Source organism: Antennarius striatus, chromosome 7 (genome assembly GCF_040054535.1).
Source record: "Antennarius striatus isolate MH-2024 chromosome 7, ASM4005453v1, whole genome shotgun sequence".
Taxonomy (NCBI): domain Eukaryota; kingdom Metazoa; phylum Chordata; class Actinopteri; order Lophiiformes; family Antennariidae; genus Antennarius; species Antennarius striatus.
This window is the reverse complement of record NC_090782.1, coordinates 23,787,182-23,803,969: the sequence shown is the minus strand read 5'-3', so window position 1 is coordinate 23,803,969 and position 16,788 is coordinate 23,787,182. Positions and strand designations below refer to the sequence as shown.

Genomic DNA, 16,788 nt, shown 5'->3' with positions numbered 1-16,788 from the left:
TTTATGGGTCAGTCAGTCCGGCTACAAAACATTTTTTTTAAATGTTGGTCTAAAAAAACTTTTTTTGGTCTGAAAAATTTTTTTTTTGATGGTTGGCCTGGCTAGAAATATTTTTTCAGTCAGTTGGTTGGTCTAACAAAGTTTTTTTTGGTTGGTCGGTCCAAAAATGTTTTTTCTTGATCAGTTTAAAAAATTTTATTTTTTCGACCAGTCAGTCGGTCTAAAATTTTTTATTTTGGTCGATCTGTCAATCCCCCAAAATTTTTTTTTGCTTGTTTAAAAGAATATATATTTTGGTCAGTTCTGCCGTTTAAAAAAGTTTTTTTCTAAAAAAAAATGTTTTTTTCGGTTAGCCTGTCTACAAAATTTAAGTTTAAATTAAATTATGTTCAATTATTTGATATAAAAACATTCCATAAATAAGAAGGGAGACACATCACAAAATCAGGAACCTTGACTGTTTCACTGTGACCTTTGACCTCAGGACAGGTACAAATGGATCCAACCCCATTATGAAAAAAAGAGGCGGATCAGGAAACCTTCGTCTCAGTGGATGAAGAGGAGTTGAGGAGGAAGTGATGAAGGAGCCCATGAGGACACCTGGAGGACAGTGACGTTACGGTGGAAGAGACTTCCTGTCCGCTCTGCGTCTGCAACAATCCATCTCCTGCCATCTCCATGGCGACAGCTTTTCACATACTATAAGTCCCATGGGTGTCGTCATGGCGCGACGGCGGCCGTTCCAGACGCCATGCATCAGCCCCAGCGGGCCTCATTAGGTACCCGACACCTGCTTCCTACAGAGACCAATTAGAACACTGGGAGTAATGGTGGTCATCACTCTCTGCCAGGTGTCGGCCAATCACGAGCTAGATTCAATCGCCGTGGACTCATTAAAGGTGACGAGGAAGATGAGGTGAAACGGTGCTTCTTGCTGTGGATGATGAAGAACGGGGGGGTGACGGAGGTGGTGGGTGGGGCTAAACAGGAGTCAGAGGTCGGACGCAGGAAGTCCATGTGCGGGCTTTCATTTCCTCTTCCTCCCTCGGAGCTTGGAATGAAGTTGTCCGGTCAGGTGGAGGTGTGTCAGAGCGAGGCGGCGCAGGCCATCCATCACGCCGCTCCGCCTGTCACGGCTCCTCCACAAATGTGTGTGGGCGGTCTCTGGGGAAGTTCCCCACCGCCACCGTGTCTTCATCCATCGCCGCTTCCTTGACGCTCCTGGATGGAGGAGGAAGAGGAGGAGGAGGAGGAGGAGGAGGAAGGTGAGGTTGAAGGACAGCGGGAACCAATTCTACCAAAAAGCAACAGCGGGGTTGTTTAAATCAAGCAGGGCGACCCCCGACCTCAGCCATCCACTGGTGGGAGGGGCATGAGGAGGAAGCAGTGAGGAATGCTTTAGCATCACGAAGTTGCTCTAACAAGGTAGACCAATGAAAAAGCTACAAAAACTTGCATAAAAAACTTTATTACTGTTGTAAGGTACGATTGATAACAACATGCTTTTACCACAATAAAAAATAAAAAGATATTGCACTGGTTTTAGCGACATTTGAACATCTTCCTCGATCAGCTCAGTCTTCCTCCTCTTCATCAGAACCTAAGCAGTTCTGACCACAACTGAAGCTGAAGGAACTGGAACTCAACACTGCTATGGAAGCTCACAGGTGACAAAACATCAGGTTCTGATGATCGAGTCAAAAGCATCACATGACACCACCATGGGTCTCGCTGCGGAAGCTCCGCCCACCTCACCAAATGTTGGCAAAAGTCCACGTTAAGTGTAAAAGAACAAAGGAATTTAGTTCATTTGCGGTTTAAAGCGAGCGGCGCCTGTCGAATGACATCAGAAACGTTTGCGCTGGAGGCTAGCTCATCTCGCTAACTCTCACACAGAATCTCACTCAGTGGTTTCATGGTGCATGATGGGTAATCACTGGAAGTGGCTGACCGTCTGATCCCCACAGAATTTGAAATGATCAGTTAAGGACTTGGGTTTGATCGATAAACGTCAGCCAAGATTTGTTTGGATTAAGAAAAAAATTTTCTATCGTGAACACTATCGTGATATAATAGCATATAACGCTATTACATCATCATAATGCTGTCATGATAACGCTATATCCCTACATTCATATCATCATATCGCTATCATATAACGCTATCGTGATATCATGACACTATTGTGATATAACAATAGCATATAACGCTATTGCATCATCATAATGCTATCATAACGCTATCATATAACGCTACTGTGATGTCAAAACGCTATTGTGATATAACAGAATATAATGCTATTGTTATATCGTCATACCGCTAGCATATCATAACTCTATCTTGATAATGCTATCAAATTGCTATTTTTATATCATCATAATGCTATTATATAACGCTATCGTGATATCATGACGCTTGTGATATGATAGTATATAACGCTATTGTTATCTTGTCATAAAGCTATAGTGATAACATAAGGCTATCATATCGCTATCCTGATATCATAACGCTGTCATATGATGCTATTGTGATATCAATATGCTATTGTGACATAGCGCTATCATATATCGCTATAGTGATATCGTTGTAACACAATACCGTGGTATAACCATAATCATTATCGCGATATCGCCACGATGCTATCATGGCATCACCATGACATTATCGTCAGATCATCATAATACTATTGTGATATCACCATGATGCCAACATGATGTCCTGAGTGAATTGTGAAAGTAAAAACATGAATCTGAGCTGCTACTCCAGGTTTAGTTGTGAATGCACTGTTGGACAATGAGCTAGCTGACTGGTGCTAGCTGATGTAGCATTTCAGTCATAATAATTGCCTCTCCGTGAACCAGGACAAAAACCCATTTAAGGTCTGTGACGGATTCAAGATGAAGCTCACAGGAACCGAAAACCAGTTCAACAGTTTTCCGTCGGTCTTTAATCCGGATTAAAGAACACAGATGAAGTCCCTGAAGACAACAAAGAAAACCTTCTGGGATTCAGGTTTGGTAGAATTTTCTACAATCTGAACACATGAACACAGTGAACACAACCCAGACGTGCTAACAGGCTAGACCTGGTCCAAACCAAAAACCAGCTGTCCAAATCCAGTCTAAACCGTCTCCAGGCCTTATGAATGGAGCTCCAGACCTGCAGACCCATTTCTGGTCATGTGATGTCCTTTGATTCTGAGCCGTGGTGGTTCGTTTTCCAGCGACGCCACTCAACAAGATCCACAAAAAACGTTGTAGCACATCGCCGCCGCCGCCGAGCGCATGAAGGGTTACACCCATCGGATGACGTCACCTCTTCATCGCAGACTCTGAACATCTCGGTCTGAAGTTTGCTAGCTATAGACATGTAAACGTGACACAGCCTTGAACTAAACCGGCTGAACCAGACTACGTGAATTCTCTTGGACAACCTTAAAAGCGGGACAGGAACATCGTGGTACGAACATAGTGGTCGTTTCTAAGGGGTGATCTTAATCAAAAAAGAAACCAACAACAACAACAAAGGTTTCACTCTCAGAGGTACACAGGAATCTGGCAATGGACATATGTGGTTCATCCTGGTTCCTTCAGGATAAACAAAATGAAGGGTTTTTTTGTCCAACGCCCATCAGACAGACGAGAGAAGGTCCCAACCAATCGGGACGCAGCAGAACGTTCAGTAACATAAGATGAAGTCCGACCAAAGGTCAACAACACAGCCCATCCGGACAGTCTGACAGGAGTCACTCCTCACCACTCCATCCGCAAGACAGGTCTCCAAATCGCTGTCAACGTTTTTCTAGACGACACAAACTCGGTATTTTCCTGTATAAACCGACAGAATCTTTGTTTAACGAGACGGAGAACAATCGGACGTCTGAGGGTCACGACGGACCCTCCAGTTCATCCAGAGCCACGAAGGATGGTTTGACGTCCGTCGCCGAGTGCATACAGGTTTAGCCAACAGGCTAACGACTGTCCTGCCTTCAGCAACTAGCGAGGTAAAAAAAAACAAAAAAAAACAAAGCTGCAGACAAAACCAAAAGTCTTTCATTTTCCAACTGAAGGTGGAACAACCCTGAAGCACCTCAGCTAACAGTGACGCGTCGCACCACAGCGGGAATTTTTCAGTACTTAAAAATCAACGTCTAATTTAACTCTAAAATAACTTTATCACCACAGATCTGAAAGGAAGTTTGACTTGTCCTGTCAAACATCAACCAAGAACCGAATCCAGTAAACCCTGAGGGACTGACCGTCCCTCTTCTGATCTATGACTTGCTTGCAGTCTGGGATTGGGGGGGTGGTCAATGGGGACGACAGGTGAGCAGAACAGAACTCGGTTTGTTGGTTATTGGGTGGACAAGTTAAATACTGGAAAGCAAGAACAAGCTATATGCTAACGCTGAGACGGGACACGCTCTAGTTTGGGCTGATGGGTGCGTTCAGTCAGGCGTGTCCTGATCACTTTGAAGATCAAGTATCTTTTAACCAAAGACAAACACTGCCCGAGATCCGTGGACCGCTGAGCGCTTCACTTCTTGCCTGTACATGTATGCAAATCAAACCAGGTAACCAAAGTCCAGATGGGAACCAAAGTCCAGACAGGAACCATAGAGTCCAGACAGGAACCAAAGTCCGGACAGGAACAAAAGCCACAGGAAGAACACAGAACATCTGGAAATGATCTAGGACAATGGTCTCTGAGAAGTCCAGGGCAACCTGACCGTTCCAGACATTCTGAGTCCAATCCAGCGCTGAGTGGCGTCGCTTCTACGTCCGGAGCTGGTGCTGTTACGTCTTCTTGCTGGTTGGTTTGTCTTGTTGGGAGGAGATGGACACAGAGTTGGTGGTGGCGGTGGTGGTGATCTGAGGCTCAGACCTCTTGCTCTGGGCCTCAGATGCTACAGGGGTGCTGGGGTTCATGTTGAGGGTCGGCTGAGCCGGCTCCGAACCGGGATGCTGTGCAGATCCAGACGTGGCGTTCTCCCTGCCTGAAGACCCTGATGTGGGTCTTTCTGGCACGTCCTTGCAGGATGATGCCTTCTGGGCTATGCAGACCTTCTGGGAAGCCTGCACAGTTTTCTGTCTCGTGGGGGAAGAAAGCGGTCTAGAGGGACATGGAAGAGGGTCATCTGGTGGGACTCTGAACTGTTTCTGGTCCCTCTGACTCTTCTCCACAATGTTGGTAAGTTTGACTGGACCCAGAACGCTCTTAGCTACCGTCGTAAGCTGGGACACAACTTTGTCCATGCCACTCTCAGCATCTGGAACTGGGGAGCTGGAACTGGAGCCCGAGGGCGATGCAGGCCTAGCGGCAGCGGCAGCGGCGGCGGCACACAGTCTTCGGTTGTCGGCCTCCTTCTTCTCTTTAGGGATGCCGGGAGAAGAGCAGGAAGTGCGAGGTGTCTCATGGTTATCAGTGGTCTTGCAGTCTGCAGTAGTAATGGTAGATTTGGAGTCGGTAGCAGTTCTGCAGTTGGTACCAATAGTGGTAGAGGAGGGAGCTGTGGTTTGTGGGCTATCCAGGTCTTCTGCTCCTGGCCCAGAAGGTGTGTTCTTCCCCTGAAGACTCTTCGTGTCTTGTGGAGGAGCTGGTCTAAGGAACATATCCTTGCTAACTGAGATGAACGCACTGCCTGGGGTGGAGAAGGAAAGGGAGCCCTGAGTGGGTTTTGTGGTACAGTTTGGTCCAACCACCTTCCTGTCTTGTCTTGCACAATCTCCTACAGAAGAGGCCGAGGTCACTGCTGGGAAAGGGGCATTCTGAGTGGACTTGGTCTCTGTGACGGAGGGGAGGGTGTACGAAGGAGTGGACTTGCCCACCGGCGAGGGTCCAGTGTGGGAGAAAGTGGCATGAGGGGTGAGAGGGGAGAGGCAGAGGGATGGCAGTGTGCCTCCAGGACCGGTTCTCACAGTGGTGGGTCTCAGTAGGGGAAGAGGTGTGAAGGTGGGCCCTCTGCGTCCGTCTTGGCTGTCCTCTGAGCCCTCGTCTGTCTCGTCCTCGGACGAATCCACCTCGTGGATGGCGTCTTGCTTCTGTAGTGACTCCCTGCGTTCGGCCCTGTCCTGACGGATGGCAGACAGTTTGTCCTTCAGCTTGCTCTTCCCAGGCGTCAGACCCAGAGGACTAGAGACGGCGCTGAGACCGCCGTCACCTTCTTGACGACCTAACTTCCTGGAGGACGAGTGTTTCTGCAGGCTGCCCTTCTCCAGACCACATCCTGTGGCGGACAGAAGACCCTCACTGGCAGATTCCTGCAAGTTCAGAGAGGATTCATATTGGTACCAAGAAACAGAACTAAATGAGATGTTGGGATGTTGTATTGTTGGGGTGTTGCGTTGTTGGCTTGTTGTGCCATTGGCTGTACCTGGAGAGACTGCAGGCTCGGTTCTCTCTGCAGACTGTCCTTCTTGAACTCTGAAAGAGAGACGTCCAAACTGTGTTTCCTGTTCCCACTAGCCACTCCCACCGCCAACTTCTTGTCCCCCGCTGTTGCCCCTCCACAGGGAGACAAGGGGGAGTTAGAGAGGGAGGCGGCCAGCTTCTCAGCTGACTGCACCCTCTTGAGCAGCGGGGAGCGTGGAGGTTCTGCGCTCTTGGGCCTGGATATGTGCCGGACCAGAGGAGGGGACGAATGGAGCTTCACGGGGAACGATTGCCCCGCCGAAGACTGCCCCAGGGCGTGGCTCGGTAGTGGGGAGGGGGAGCGCTGTGGCGAGCTACCCTGGGGGGTGGGTGAGGGCGTGCGGGCCAGGGGGGAAAGGGGGATGTTGCCGGCGGATTTGCGGCGGGGGGAGCGGTACTGGCGCTGGAGCTTGGGGGCCAGGCCGTGCAGAGAACTGGGCCGGATGTGGCCTGAGCTGGCGGGGGAGTTCGGTACACTGGAGCTGGGGGAGCTGCTCTGGGACGAGTTTCCACCTACTGGGGGGGACAGAGAAAACTTTATGGCGCGCAGGTCCCACCTCTCACGGTTCAGGTACCGTCACTCGATTGGTGGGCTGAATATCTACATACCATAATAGTCTGGCTGTATACACCAGAGGGCCCCTTTTGTTAACTCTTCATTACCCCCATTATTCAACCCTTTATTAACTTTTTATTCACCCTTTATTACCCCTTTACTCAACCCTCTATCATCCTTTTTTCAACCCTTTTTTTACCGCTATTAACCCTTTATTAAACCCCCTATTGACCCCTTTATCAACCCTTTATTCACTCCTCTATCACCCCTTATTCAACCCTTTATTATTCCCCTTTACAAATCCTTCATTTACCCCTTTAACCCTTTATGTACCCCTTTATTCACCCTTTATTGTAGCCTCTGAGGTTCACCAACACACAGACTGTTGTTAAGGTCACACCTGAACAGCGGGGTCAAAAGTACAACTACTGGATGCTGCAGTCGTTGGCTTGTCTAACGGAACCATAAACTATCTAACAGAACCACAAACTATAACAGAAGCATGAACTATCTAACGGAACTATAAACGATCTAACGGAATCATGAAATATCTGGACCTTCCAGCTGTCAGGACTGAAGGAGCCTCTTGGACTTCCCTCCAGGAAGACGACTACAACACTCCAGACGTGTGTCTCTTACCTGAGTGGGCAGAGTCTGGCGTGGACCTGAACCCCTGCGTGGGGCTCCGTGGAGACAGATTGTGGGTAGGCGAGCCCGGGCCACTCTCCCCTGAGGAGAGAGAGCGGTTGAGGGAGGACAGACTGCGGCTGGTGTGGAGGAGCGAGGCCTGCTTGGTGATCTTTCTGAACAGAGATGTCCTTTTCTTGCTGTCCTGCCCCTCCTTGGTCTTGGTCTTCTTGTTGCGTCTTGCCATCTTGGTTTTGTGGTTCGTTTTTCGGGCCGGGCCGACCTTGATGGATGTGTTCTCGAACGGGGTGGCAGAGATGGACACCTTGGCGCCGCTCTGAAGGACAAGGAGCGGACACGTTGGGGTTCGGAGTCCACTGATATTTCAGTTGGGTGTGGATTGAGGGAGTGTTTACCTTCAGGATGAGCTCCACCACCTCCGTGTGAACCAGACCGTGGACCGCCTCTCCATTGACGTGGGTGATCAGGTCCCCCTCCCTTAGCCCCGCCTCATGGGCTGGTCCACCATCCTCCACATGCTGAAACAGAGCAGATGGATTGGGAATAAGACTGCCACGAAACTTCAGTATGTCTCGCTCTCCGGCTCCAGAGAACCAACGAGCCAGTTGGAGCTTCTCGGTGGACTCACCCAGACCATATGGTGGACCGTGTAGATGTCCGTGTCGCCCATGTACACCCGGATGGCCCTCAGGGTGAAGCCGTACTTCTTGCCCGCCCTGTGGATCACGATGGGGGGTTTGGTGCTGCTCACGGCCGGGGACAGGTCTCTGCTGGGGGAGGAGTCTCGCGATGACGGATTGGAGGACAGCGAGTGGGGAGACATCGGGCTGGCCAATGGGGATGCTCCGTGGTGATCTGATGGTAGACGAGAACGCCTTCATGAAGGTTTGAATAAGTAACGAGAGAATCATCTGAGGGTTGCACCATGGGTTATGTGAGTACCAGACCCCTTCCCCCCAAGGTAGCCTGTATATGAACCACCTGAGTGGGCATGGCTTCTTCACTGACCTGCAGGGATCATCAGGGACAGAGTGTTGGCGGAGGCCGACTTGATGACCTTGTTCAGCGGTCTGGAGGCGAGCGTCGCTGCTGGTTTATCGGCGTCTCCGGACAGCAGCCGGTGGCGAGCGCGGCGCGCCGCCAGGTCGCTGATGGCCCGTGGCGTCAACGGAGAGTCACCACCTTCGGCCGCCGTCTTAGGAGCTCCAGCTGTGCCACCATCACCTCTGTTAGCGCGATCGTGCGCCTCACCTGAGCTACCCGCTGCGAAACAGGTAAGAAAGGAGAGCAAGATTTTGAGAGCTAACATTTAATTAGCTAGAAAACAAGTTTGAATTTATCATCGGTCCGGTTATTCAGTCACATGACTAAATAAACCCAAGAAACCCTTACAACCTTTACCCTGATCCTAAGCCCTACCTCTAATCCACCCTAAGAACCCCAATCCTAACCACCCCTATCCCTTACCCAAACAACCCTATTGCTGACCCCAAACTTAACCCTAAACCTAACCCTAAAAACCCTACCCAACACAATCCTAACCCAAACAACCTGAACCCCAACAACCTTTACCCTGGTCCCTAACCCTACCTAACCACCCTAACTCTAAAAACCCTACTTACCCAAATCTTAAGCCTAACCACCACTATCCCTTACCCTAACAACCCTAAACCTAACCCCAAACTTAACAACCCTAACTGGTTCTAACTGGTTCTTGTCGGGTCGGAGACTGGAGTTACTGACATGTAGGCGTGGCCTTGCTTTGTTGGATGGAGGCAGAGCTCGGCGCGGTGGGGGACTCTTCCAGCTTCAGCTCCCTCTCCACTGGGAGTTCTGGGATGGCGAGGGGCAGCTCGTCACACCGCGGCCCCCTCACCGCTCCGGTTCCCAGCAGACTGGGACTCTTCCGACATCCAGCCGCACCTGAGAGGCCAACCAAGTCGAGGCCTGTGTTAAGACTCGTTACGTTTAAGTGAAATTTTTGCCACCAACCACTGAACACCATCCCATGTTCTACCTCCGTCCTCCTCTGACGAGATCGCGAAGCGCGGCATCTCGATGATGGCTGAGCAGCAGCGCCTCCGAACCGTCAGCGGCGGGCTGGAGTCGCTCTCTGTGTGGGAGGACTCCGAGACCGACAGGCGTTTCCTAAGGCTGGGGGGTAAAGGACGAATCAGCTAGCGTCCCTAGATGCTACGCTAACGTCTCAGAGAACGAAGAAGGCCTCACATCTCTGGCGATCCCACCAACCAGGACCGGTCTCTGGACTTGAGTCCGCTCAGGCTGTCGACCCGATCTCCGCCGTCCTCGCTGAAGCTGCGTTTTGTGGGAGGGGGGGTCCTCTTCTCCTCGTGCAGAGACAGACGCTCCATGCTGCTGTACACCTGCACACAGCAAGTCATGTGACCAAGCAGCTAACTGTGACAGAACCGAATGCCACCTGAAGTCGTGGCAAGGTGGACCAGCAAAGAACTGAAGATAGAGACACGGACCAGTCCTGATAACTGTCCCCCTATGTGTGTCCCCCTCGCTCTCTCTCACCCTCCCTCCCCGTTTCTCTCCGTCTAACAGTCTTTTTAAAGGTCTGACCTTGCTGAATCGAGGTGAGCAGGACGAAAACTGTCGGATCTCCACGTGTTCTTCGTCATTGGTGTCTTCCTCTTCCTCAGAGTCGATGTGGTGGTAGCGGTCGGTCCGAGCTGAGAGAGACACACAGGTTAGGGTCAAGGTTAGGTTCCGGGGTTAGGGTGAGAATCAGGGTTACAGTTGGGGTCATTGCCAGGATTAACGTCTGGATCAGAGCTAGGGTTGCGGTCAGGATTAGGATTAGGGTCAGGATCAGGGCTACGGTTAAGGTTGGGTTAGGGTCAGGATTAGGGTTAAGGTCAGGGTCATTGCCGGGGTTAGGGTTGGGATCAGGGTCAGGGTTAAGGTTTAGAGTCGGGTTAGGATCAGGATTAGGGTTAGCGATAGGGTCAGGATCAAGGTTGAGGCTTAGGGACAGGATCAGAGCTAGGGTTGGGGTTGGGGTCAGGGTTGGGGTTTAGGACAATGGCTGACGTACTGTCGAAGTAGCTGGTGTCGTCTTCCGACTCTAGCTGGGGGATGAACTCCGCTTTCTGCCTCAGGAGGCTGTTCCAGTCCAGTTCAGTGAAGAACGGATGCTGCTTCACCTCAAACGCACTTCCTGTGGAAGAGAGCAAGATGTTTCCTGGTTCTGTGCGACCTGGACCTGAGACTGAGTGCTTTACCTGTGCCCAGCCTCTCCAGAGGATTCTGTCTCAGCAGTTTGGAGATGAGGTCCTGAGCCTCCTGAGGCAGTGCTTCGTCCTCCTCCGGCCAGACAATCTCATCTAAAGCGAAAAAGAAACACAGCGGTCAAGTCCAACACTTGGGGGTAAATCTCAAAAGACTGTTCCCTGTCGTCACTCACCGCTGATCACCTGACCGAACAGCTCCTCTGGGGTGTCTCCAAAGAAGGGGGCGCAGCCAACCAGGAACTCGTACAGAATGACGCCCATCGCCCACCAGTCCACCGGCTTCCCATAGCCCTGACGCAGGATCACCTCCGGGGCGATGTACTCCGGGGTTCCACACACCTGGAGGGACATCAGCACCAAGGCTCAGCTGTTACCTGGGAGTGCTGAAGCACTGCAGACCCTGAAGCGGTTTGTACCTGTTTGTCCAGGAACTCTCTGGTGTCTTTCTCGATATGTCCTTCGTATAAATTGGTGGTCAAACTCATCAGACCAATCTTTGACAGGCCGAAGTCCGTCAGCTTGATGTGTCCCATGGAGGTGATGAGAAGACTGCAGAGCAGAGAACAGGTGAACCGGGGGTGTCCACAGGTAGACAAACACGAACAAGGGGACCTGGCTGCTGATCTTACTTGTCCGGTTTCAGGTCTCGGTGAACAATGCCGTAGTTATGAAGATACTCCAAGGCGAGTACGGTTTCGGCAAAGTACATGCGAGCCATGTCCACCGGCAGAGCTCCGATGTTCTTCAGGAGGGTGGCGCAGTCTCCACCTGCAGGGGGCAGCCAGGAACTTAAACACCAGACCGGCAACTCTTCACACCTGCTCCACCCAGATCCACTTACCCTCCACGTACTCCATCACCATGCACAGATGCCTCCTGGTCTCAAAGGAGCAGAACATGGAGACAACGAACGGGTTCTCGGCAAACGTCAAGATGTCTCGCTCCACGAAGGCCTGCTGGATCTGGTTCCTCAGGATCAGGTTCTGCTTGTTGATCTTCTTCATGGCGAAACGCTGCCGGGTCTCCTTGTGGCGCACCAGGAACACGGCGCTGCACCGGGGAAGACAGTCCGTCGTACCGAATGTGCTTCAGCCAGTTTAACGGTTGCTGCGGTAACGGAGGCGTGTCTCACCCATACGCTCCGTTACTGATGAGTTTGATGTTCTCAAAGTCTTCCTCACGAGGGGTTTTGGTTTTAGTCTGTGGGGGAGGTGCTGGGACGATTCCACGGATCTGAAACAGGGAACACACGATACCAGGTGTGGTTTAGTACCAGTGTAGTTTCGGTACCAGGTGAATTTTAGTACCAGGTGTTCTCACCTCCACTGGGTCGTCGGTCTCTGGTGTTTCTGGGTTTCCGCTGTCGTAGCTGCTCAGTTGGGCCATTTCTACAGAAAAGAAGCCAAAGCGAGTCAAGAAACAAGGTCCTCCTGATGTCCTCCTGTCACTGGATGGGAGGCGTTCTTACCCTCCAGGGGGTCCCGGGTGAGGCCCAACTGGCTGATGATGTATTGGGGGATGTCAGACTTGATGCCTTGGCCCTCCTTAGCATGGCCCTCTGCTGCTTCAAGCAAATGGTAGAACTCCTCTGGATCAAACTCCTGTGGGGAGACAGGGGAGATGGGGGAGGGAGGCGCTGCTTTATGGAGGCTATACAAGGTCACTAAGGACTCTGGTGACTGTTGAACAGGTCGTCGGTTCGCTTCTCACCAGACACTCCAGCAGCCGCGCCGGCCGGGCGATGATGATCATCAGCTTCTTGACCAGTTGGGTGACGAAGGTGACCTCGACGCTCTCCGAGCGTTCGTGAGCCTGAACACAGACACAAGACGGACCAAGAGTTCACTGATGATCTGTCAATTATTACGGGGCCCCCGGGGGCCTCCAAGGGTTCCAGTACAAGCATCACGTGTCTCCACCCTCACATCTTCTTTCGGTCACGACCATCTGACGCCCACTGCTAGCTGCAGTACCACACCAGGATCCTCACTCAGCAGCGGCTAACATTAGCATAGCGTAGCTCTGTCTGGAAACAGACCGGTCGCTAACAAGCCAGCAGCAGAATGTGATGGTCGATGCTAGCTTAGTGCAGGTTAGCAGTAATGTGTCAGTATGCAGTAAATGTAAAGCTAATAAATAATAACGAATGAATAACAAATGATAATAAATGAATAATAAATGGATAATTGATAATAAATTATAATAATTAGCAATAAATGGAAAATAATTGTTCATAAATGGATAATTTATAATAAATTATAATAATTGGGTAATAAATGATAACTGGATAATTGATAATAAATTATAATAAATGGATAATGATTGATAATAACTGGTTAATAAATGATAATGGACAGAAATTTAATAGTAAATGTACAATAAATGGGTAATACTAATGAATGATAATGAATGGATAATAATAAATGGATAATTGATAATAAATGATAATTGATAATAAATGGACAATTTAATACATTATAATAAATGGATAATGAATGCTAATAAATCCTAATAAATGGATAATGATAATAAATGGATAGTAATTGATAATTAATGATAATAATTGATAATAAATGGTTAATAAATCGATAATAAATGGTAAGTAATACTGCCACTTTAGGACCAACATACATGTCCACTAATAGCAATGATGTCAAGACAATTCAACCCCATCACTAGAACATAAAACCATTCTACAGGAAAATAAAGTTTGTTTACTTCAGTAAATAATTATAATCAAAAGTTTTTACTGAGTTCAACAAAATTCAGGGATTTTTTTTTAGCTCACCAAAGAAAAAGTTAAATGAAGGATGACTTGAATTGAACAGGAGTTGATCTTTATCACCGGAGATAATCTATTCACCAACTCATGACGTGAATTAATTATTAACCACCTTAACACACACACACACACACACACACACGCGCGAGAGATTAATAAAGGCCTTAATAATTCATGTCTCTAAACCCTGTACAATTATTTCCCATCCCAGTGGACCCACAGACTCCAGTAGAACCAGCAGCTCTGACCCTGAATCCACATCTGAACGATGTCTTCAGTATAAATCCGATGGCGTCAAAAGCCTCGCTGTCAATAAAGCTGGATTGAATCAAAGTGAAACAAACTCAACTGTAAACTTTGCCTCCTCCTCCTCCTCCTCCTCCCAGCTGTACATCTTCCACTCCCTCCTCCTCATCACCTCTACCAGCACCTCCTCCTCCAGCCGCGACGCTCCAGACATGTTTCCTCTTCCAAAACAAAGAATTCCGTGGACAACGTTCCCGCTCCTCCGTCCGCCTCCTCTGGCGCTCCGCTCCTCCTGCCGCCGCCCCAAAAACACCTAACGGCGCCTAATTGGTGATGTCATCACCCAGACTGCACTGCTGCGGCGCCAGATGTGTTCAGGTCCCTCCAACTGCAGCGCATCCACCTCCCCTCTGACTGCCGGCCAATCCCAGTCAGGGGGGCCCACCACAAGCCCCGCCCATTCCAAAAACACTCCGACCGCCCCGCCTTCGCCCCCCTCGTACTGGGTGGAGTCATCCATCAGCCGCTGACTGCTGGAGTGTGAAATTAAAATCAGGCAGTGTGTGCGTGTGTGTGTGTGTTTGTGTGTGTGTGTGTGATTGAGAGGTGTGTGTCTGTCCCAGTAGGACGGAGGGTCAATAAGAGTCCGGGGGGACCCATAACCCCGCCCCCCACCACCCACCCCCCAGCGCAAACTGAGCTAATAGAGATGTCAGCGCTGTCAAATGCAAATAAATACATCACTGTGTGTGTGTGTGTGTGTGTGTGTGTGTGTGTGTGTGTAAAGGAATGTGTGACATCAGGGATGAAGGACGCGTCACGACATGAGTTGTTCTACGATTAACCGAGCGTGACCAGCGGTGACGTCTTCATTGTGAAGGACAGAAACCACGTAGCCCAAACGCTGATCTGGATCTGGATCCAACTGGTCTGGATCTACCTGATCTGGATCTATCTGGAGCTCTTTTGAATGTTTGTTTACAGCAAATAAATTTTAAATGAGACAACACAAACACAAACCCCGCCTCCATGCCCTTATTAGGTCCTTCCCTACGTCAACAGGATCAGGATCAAATGATAGGAATTATTATTGATCCTTTATTGTTGGGATTTTAAAACAACGACCGCCGTGTTAGCATAACAGTTAAAACCGATCACCTCAATAGATCCAACAGAAACACACACCTAACCCGATCAACCGATCGGTCAACCGACCACCGCTCTGACGGCGATCATGCTCGGCGCTCTACCGATGAAGATCCATTAGCGACTGATGGCGTTATCAATCAATCACGGATCAATAATGGGCGGCGGACCCACTCACGTCCTGCAGCAGCTTCTCCAGGTTCTCCTGCAGCTCGTAGAAGTAGCGCGAGGTGATGAGGCCCTCACGGCTTTTCTCCAGGCAGTCTCTGGACAGCTCGATCAGCTGGTGGTGGATGAAGCTCAGCACGCCGTCGGCCAGGGGGCGGACCTTATCCGGACCGCAGGACGCCAGCAGCTCGGACAGACGCTCCTCCATCTGAGCCGTCGCCTGGGGGGGGCAGATAGAACCATGTGATGACCAGGCTGCCATGTTGGACGGCATGACATCATCAGACCATGTTAAAAGAAGGCTGATAAAGTCAGTTCAGGTTGTTTAAAGGGCGGGGTTACACTTTCACAAAGCATGTGACACTGGAGGCCTCGCCCAAAAACCAGGGAGAAGATCCGCCCACAAAGACGAAGGCCCCGCCCACCTTAGGGAAGCGCTCCTTGTAGACGTGGTTCATCATGACGATCTCGTGGTCGAAGGAGACGGGCGAGCGGCCGGGGCTGAAACGAACCACACAGATGATGAGGATGATGAAGATGAGCACGGGTCCAACAATCCTCCTGACTCCGTCTAGTTCCTGGACCGCTCTAGACCGGCACCATTCTAGATTCTCTAGATTGAGGGCGTGTCTACGTGGGTTCTCTCCGGCTTCCTCCCGCATCCAGAAACACGCAGCTGAGGTGAAGTGTTGTAGGTGTGAGTGGGTTTTGTCTTTGTGTGTGGCCTTCTGATGAGCTGGCGTCCTACCCAGGGTGTACCCCGCCTCCGAATCTGTAGTCAGCTGGGTTTCGCTTAAGACCCGTGACACACTAGGGGAGTTAGCAGCTGAAGAGACAACGAATGGATGGTTAAATATATTACTATTATTAATATTTTTTGCTATTTTTATTATTAAAAATATTTATTAACAATTTTATATTTATTACTTCTTCTTCTTTTCCTTTCAGCTTTTCCCTTCAGGGGTCGCAACAGCGAATCAATTTCCTCCATCTAACCCTGTCTTCTGCATCCTCTTCTCTCACACAAACTACCTTCATGTCCTCTTACATTTATTACTATTATTATTATTGTTATTATTATTGTTATTATTATTGTTATTACTATTAGTGTCACAAATGTATTCCATTCATTTTACAATGAAAACAAAGAAGACAAGGATGAAGGAGACATTCGACTGTTGGCTGAAACAGATGTTTACAAACTGCTGACGAGGAGGAGGAGCCGCTGGGCTCTTCATTGTGTGGGCTCTTCACACACACACACACACACACACACACACACACACACACACACACACACACACACACACACACACACACACACACACACACACACCCTGAGCGATGAGGTCATGTCTGATGTCATCTATCAGCAGCTCAAAGTCCAATTATCTCAGTAACAGCCTGAATGTGAGCGACGAGCTAAACACACACACACACACACACCCACACACACACACACACACACACACACACACTTCTGTCTGCTCTTCGTCTCTACACTCATGTTGCTCTTGAGCAGGGGGGGGTCCATCAGGGCGGCGGGGGCGGCAGTGATTAAAGATTATCCT

General features: G+C 49.8%; 1 protein-coding gene across 12 annotated transcripts in view; it reads right to left on the bottom strand.

The window, feature by feature from the left end:
- Positions 1 to 1,451: 1,451 nt before the first annotated feature.
- The window catches only part of mast2 (microtubule associated serine/threonine kinase 2), a 37,578-nt gene continuing 22,241 nt past the window's right edge, over positions 1,452 to 16,788 (bottom strand). For 9 of the 12 annotated variants that reach the window (XM_068318609.1, XM_068318614.1, XM_068318615.1 and 6 more), the window contains 22 exons: positions 15,643 to 15,718; positions 15,228 to 15,437; positions 12,586 to 12,687; positions 12,344 to 12,476; positions 12,196 to 12,263; positions 12,008 to 12,108; positions 11,717 to 11,925; positions 11,505 to 11,643; positions 11,292 to 11,424; positions 11,049 to 11,214; positions 10,867 to 10,968; positions 10,680 to 10,802; positions 10,205 to 10,314; positions 9,845 to 9,999; positions 9,633 to 9,769; positions 9,359 to 9,538; positions 8,624 to 8,878; positions 8,244 to 8,470; positions 8,011 to 8,133; positions 7,607 to 7,931; positions 6,374 to 6,927; positions 1,452 to 6,260 (listed from right to left, as the gene is read on the bottom strand). In XM_068318609.1, the coding sequence (XP_068174710.1) occupies positions 4,797 to 6,260; positions 6,374 to 6,927; positions 7,607 to 7,931; positions 8,011 to 8,133; positions 8,244 to 8,470; positions 8,624 to 8,878; positions 9,359 to 9,538; positions 9,633 to 9,769; positions 9,845 to 9,999; positions 10,205 to 10,314; positions 10,680 to 10,802; positions 10,867 to 10,968; positions 11,049 to 11,214; positions 11,292 to 11,424; positions 11,505 to 11,643; positions 11,717 to 11,925; positions 12,008 to 12,108; positions 12,196 to 12,263; positions 12,344 to 12,476; positions 12,586 to 12,687; positions 15,228 to 15,437; positions 15,643 to 15,718 (5,092 nt within the window). In that variant the 3' untranslated portion in view covers positions 1,452 to 4,796. The remainder of the gene's footprint in view (positions 6,261 to 6,373; positions 6,928 to 7,606; positions 7,932 to 8,010; positions 8,134 to 8,243; positions 8,471 to 8,623; positions 8,879 to 9,358; positions 9,539 to 9,632; positions 9,770 to 9,844; positions 10,000 to 10,204; positions 10,315 to 10,679; positions 10,803 to 10,866; positions 10,969 to 11,048; positions 11,215 to 11,291; positions 11,425 to 11,504; positions 11,644 to 11,716; positions 11,926 to 12,007; positions 12,109 to 12,195; positions 12,264 to 12,343; positions 12,477 to 12,585; positions 12,688 to 15,227; positions 15,438 to 15,642; positions 15,719 to 16,788) is intronic. The other 3 variants (XM_068318611.1, XM_068318620.1, XM_068318621.1) reach the window with 1 other exon arrangement.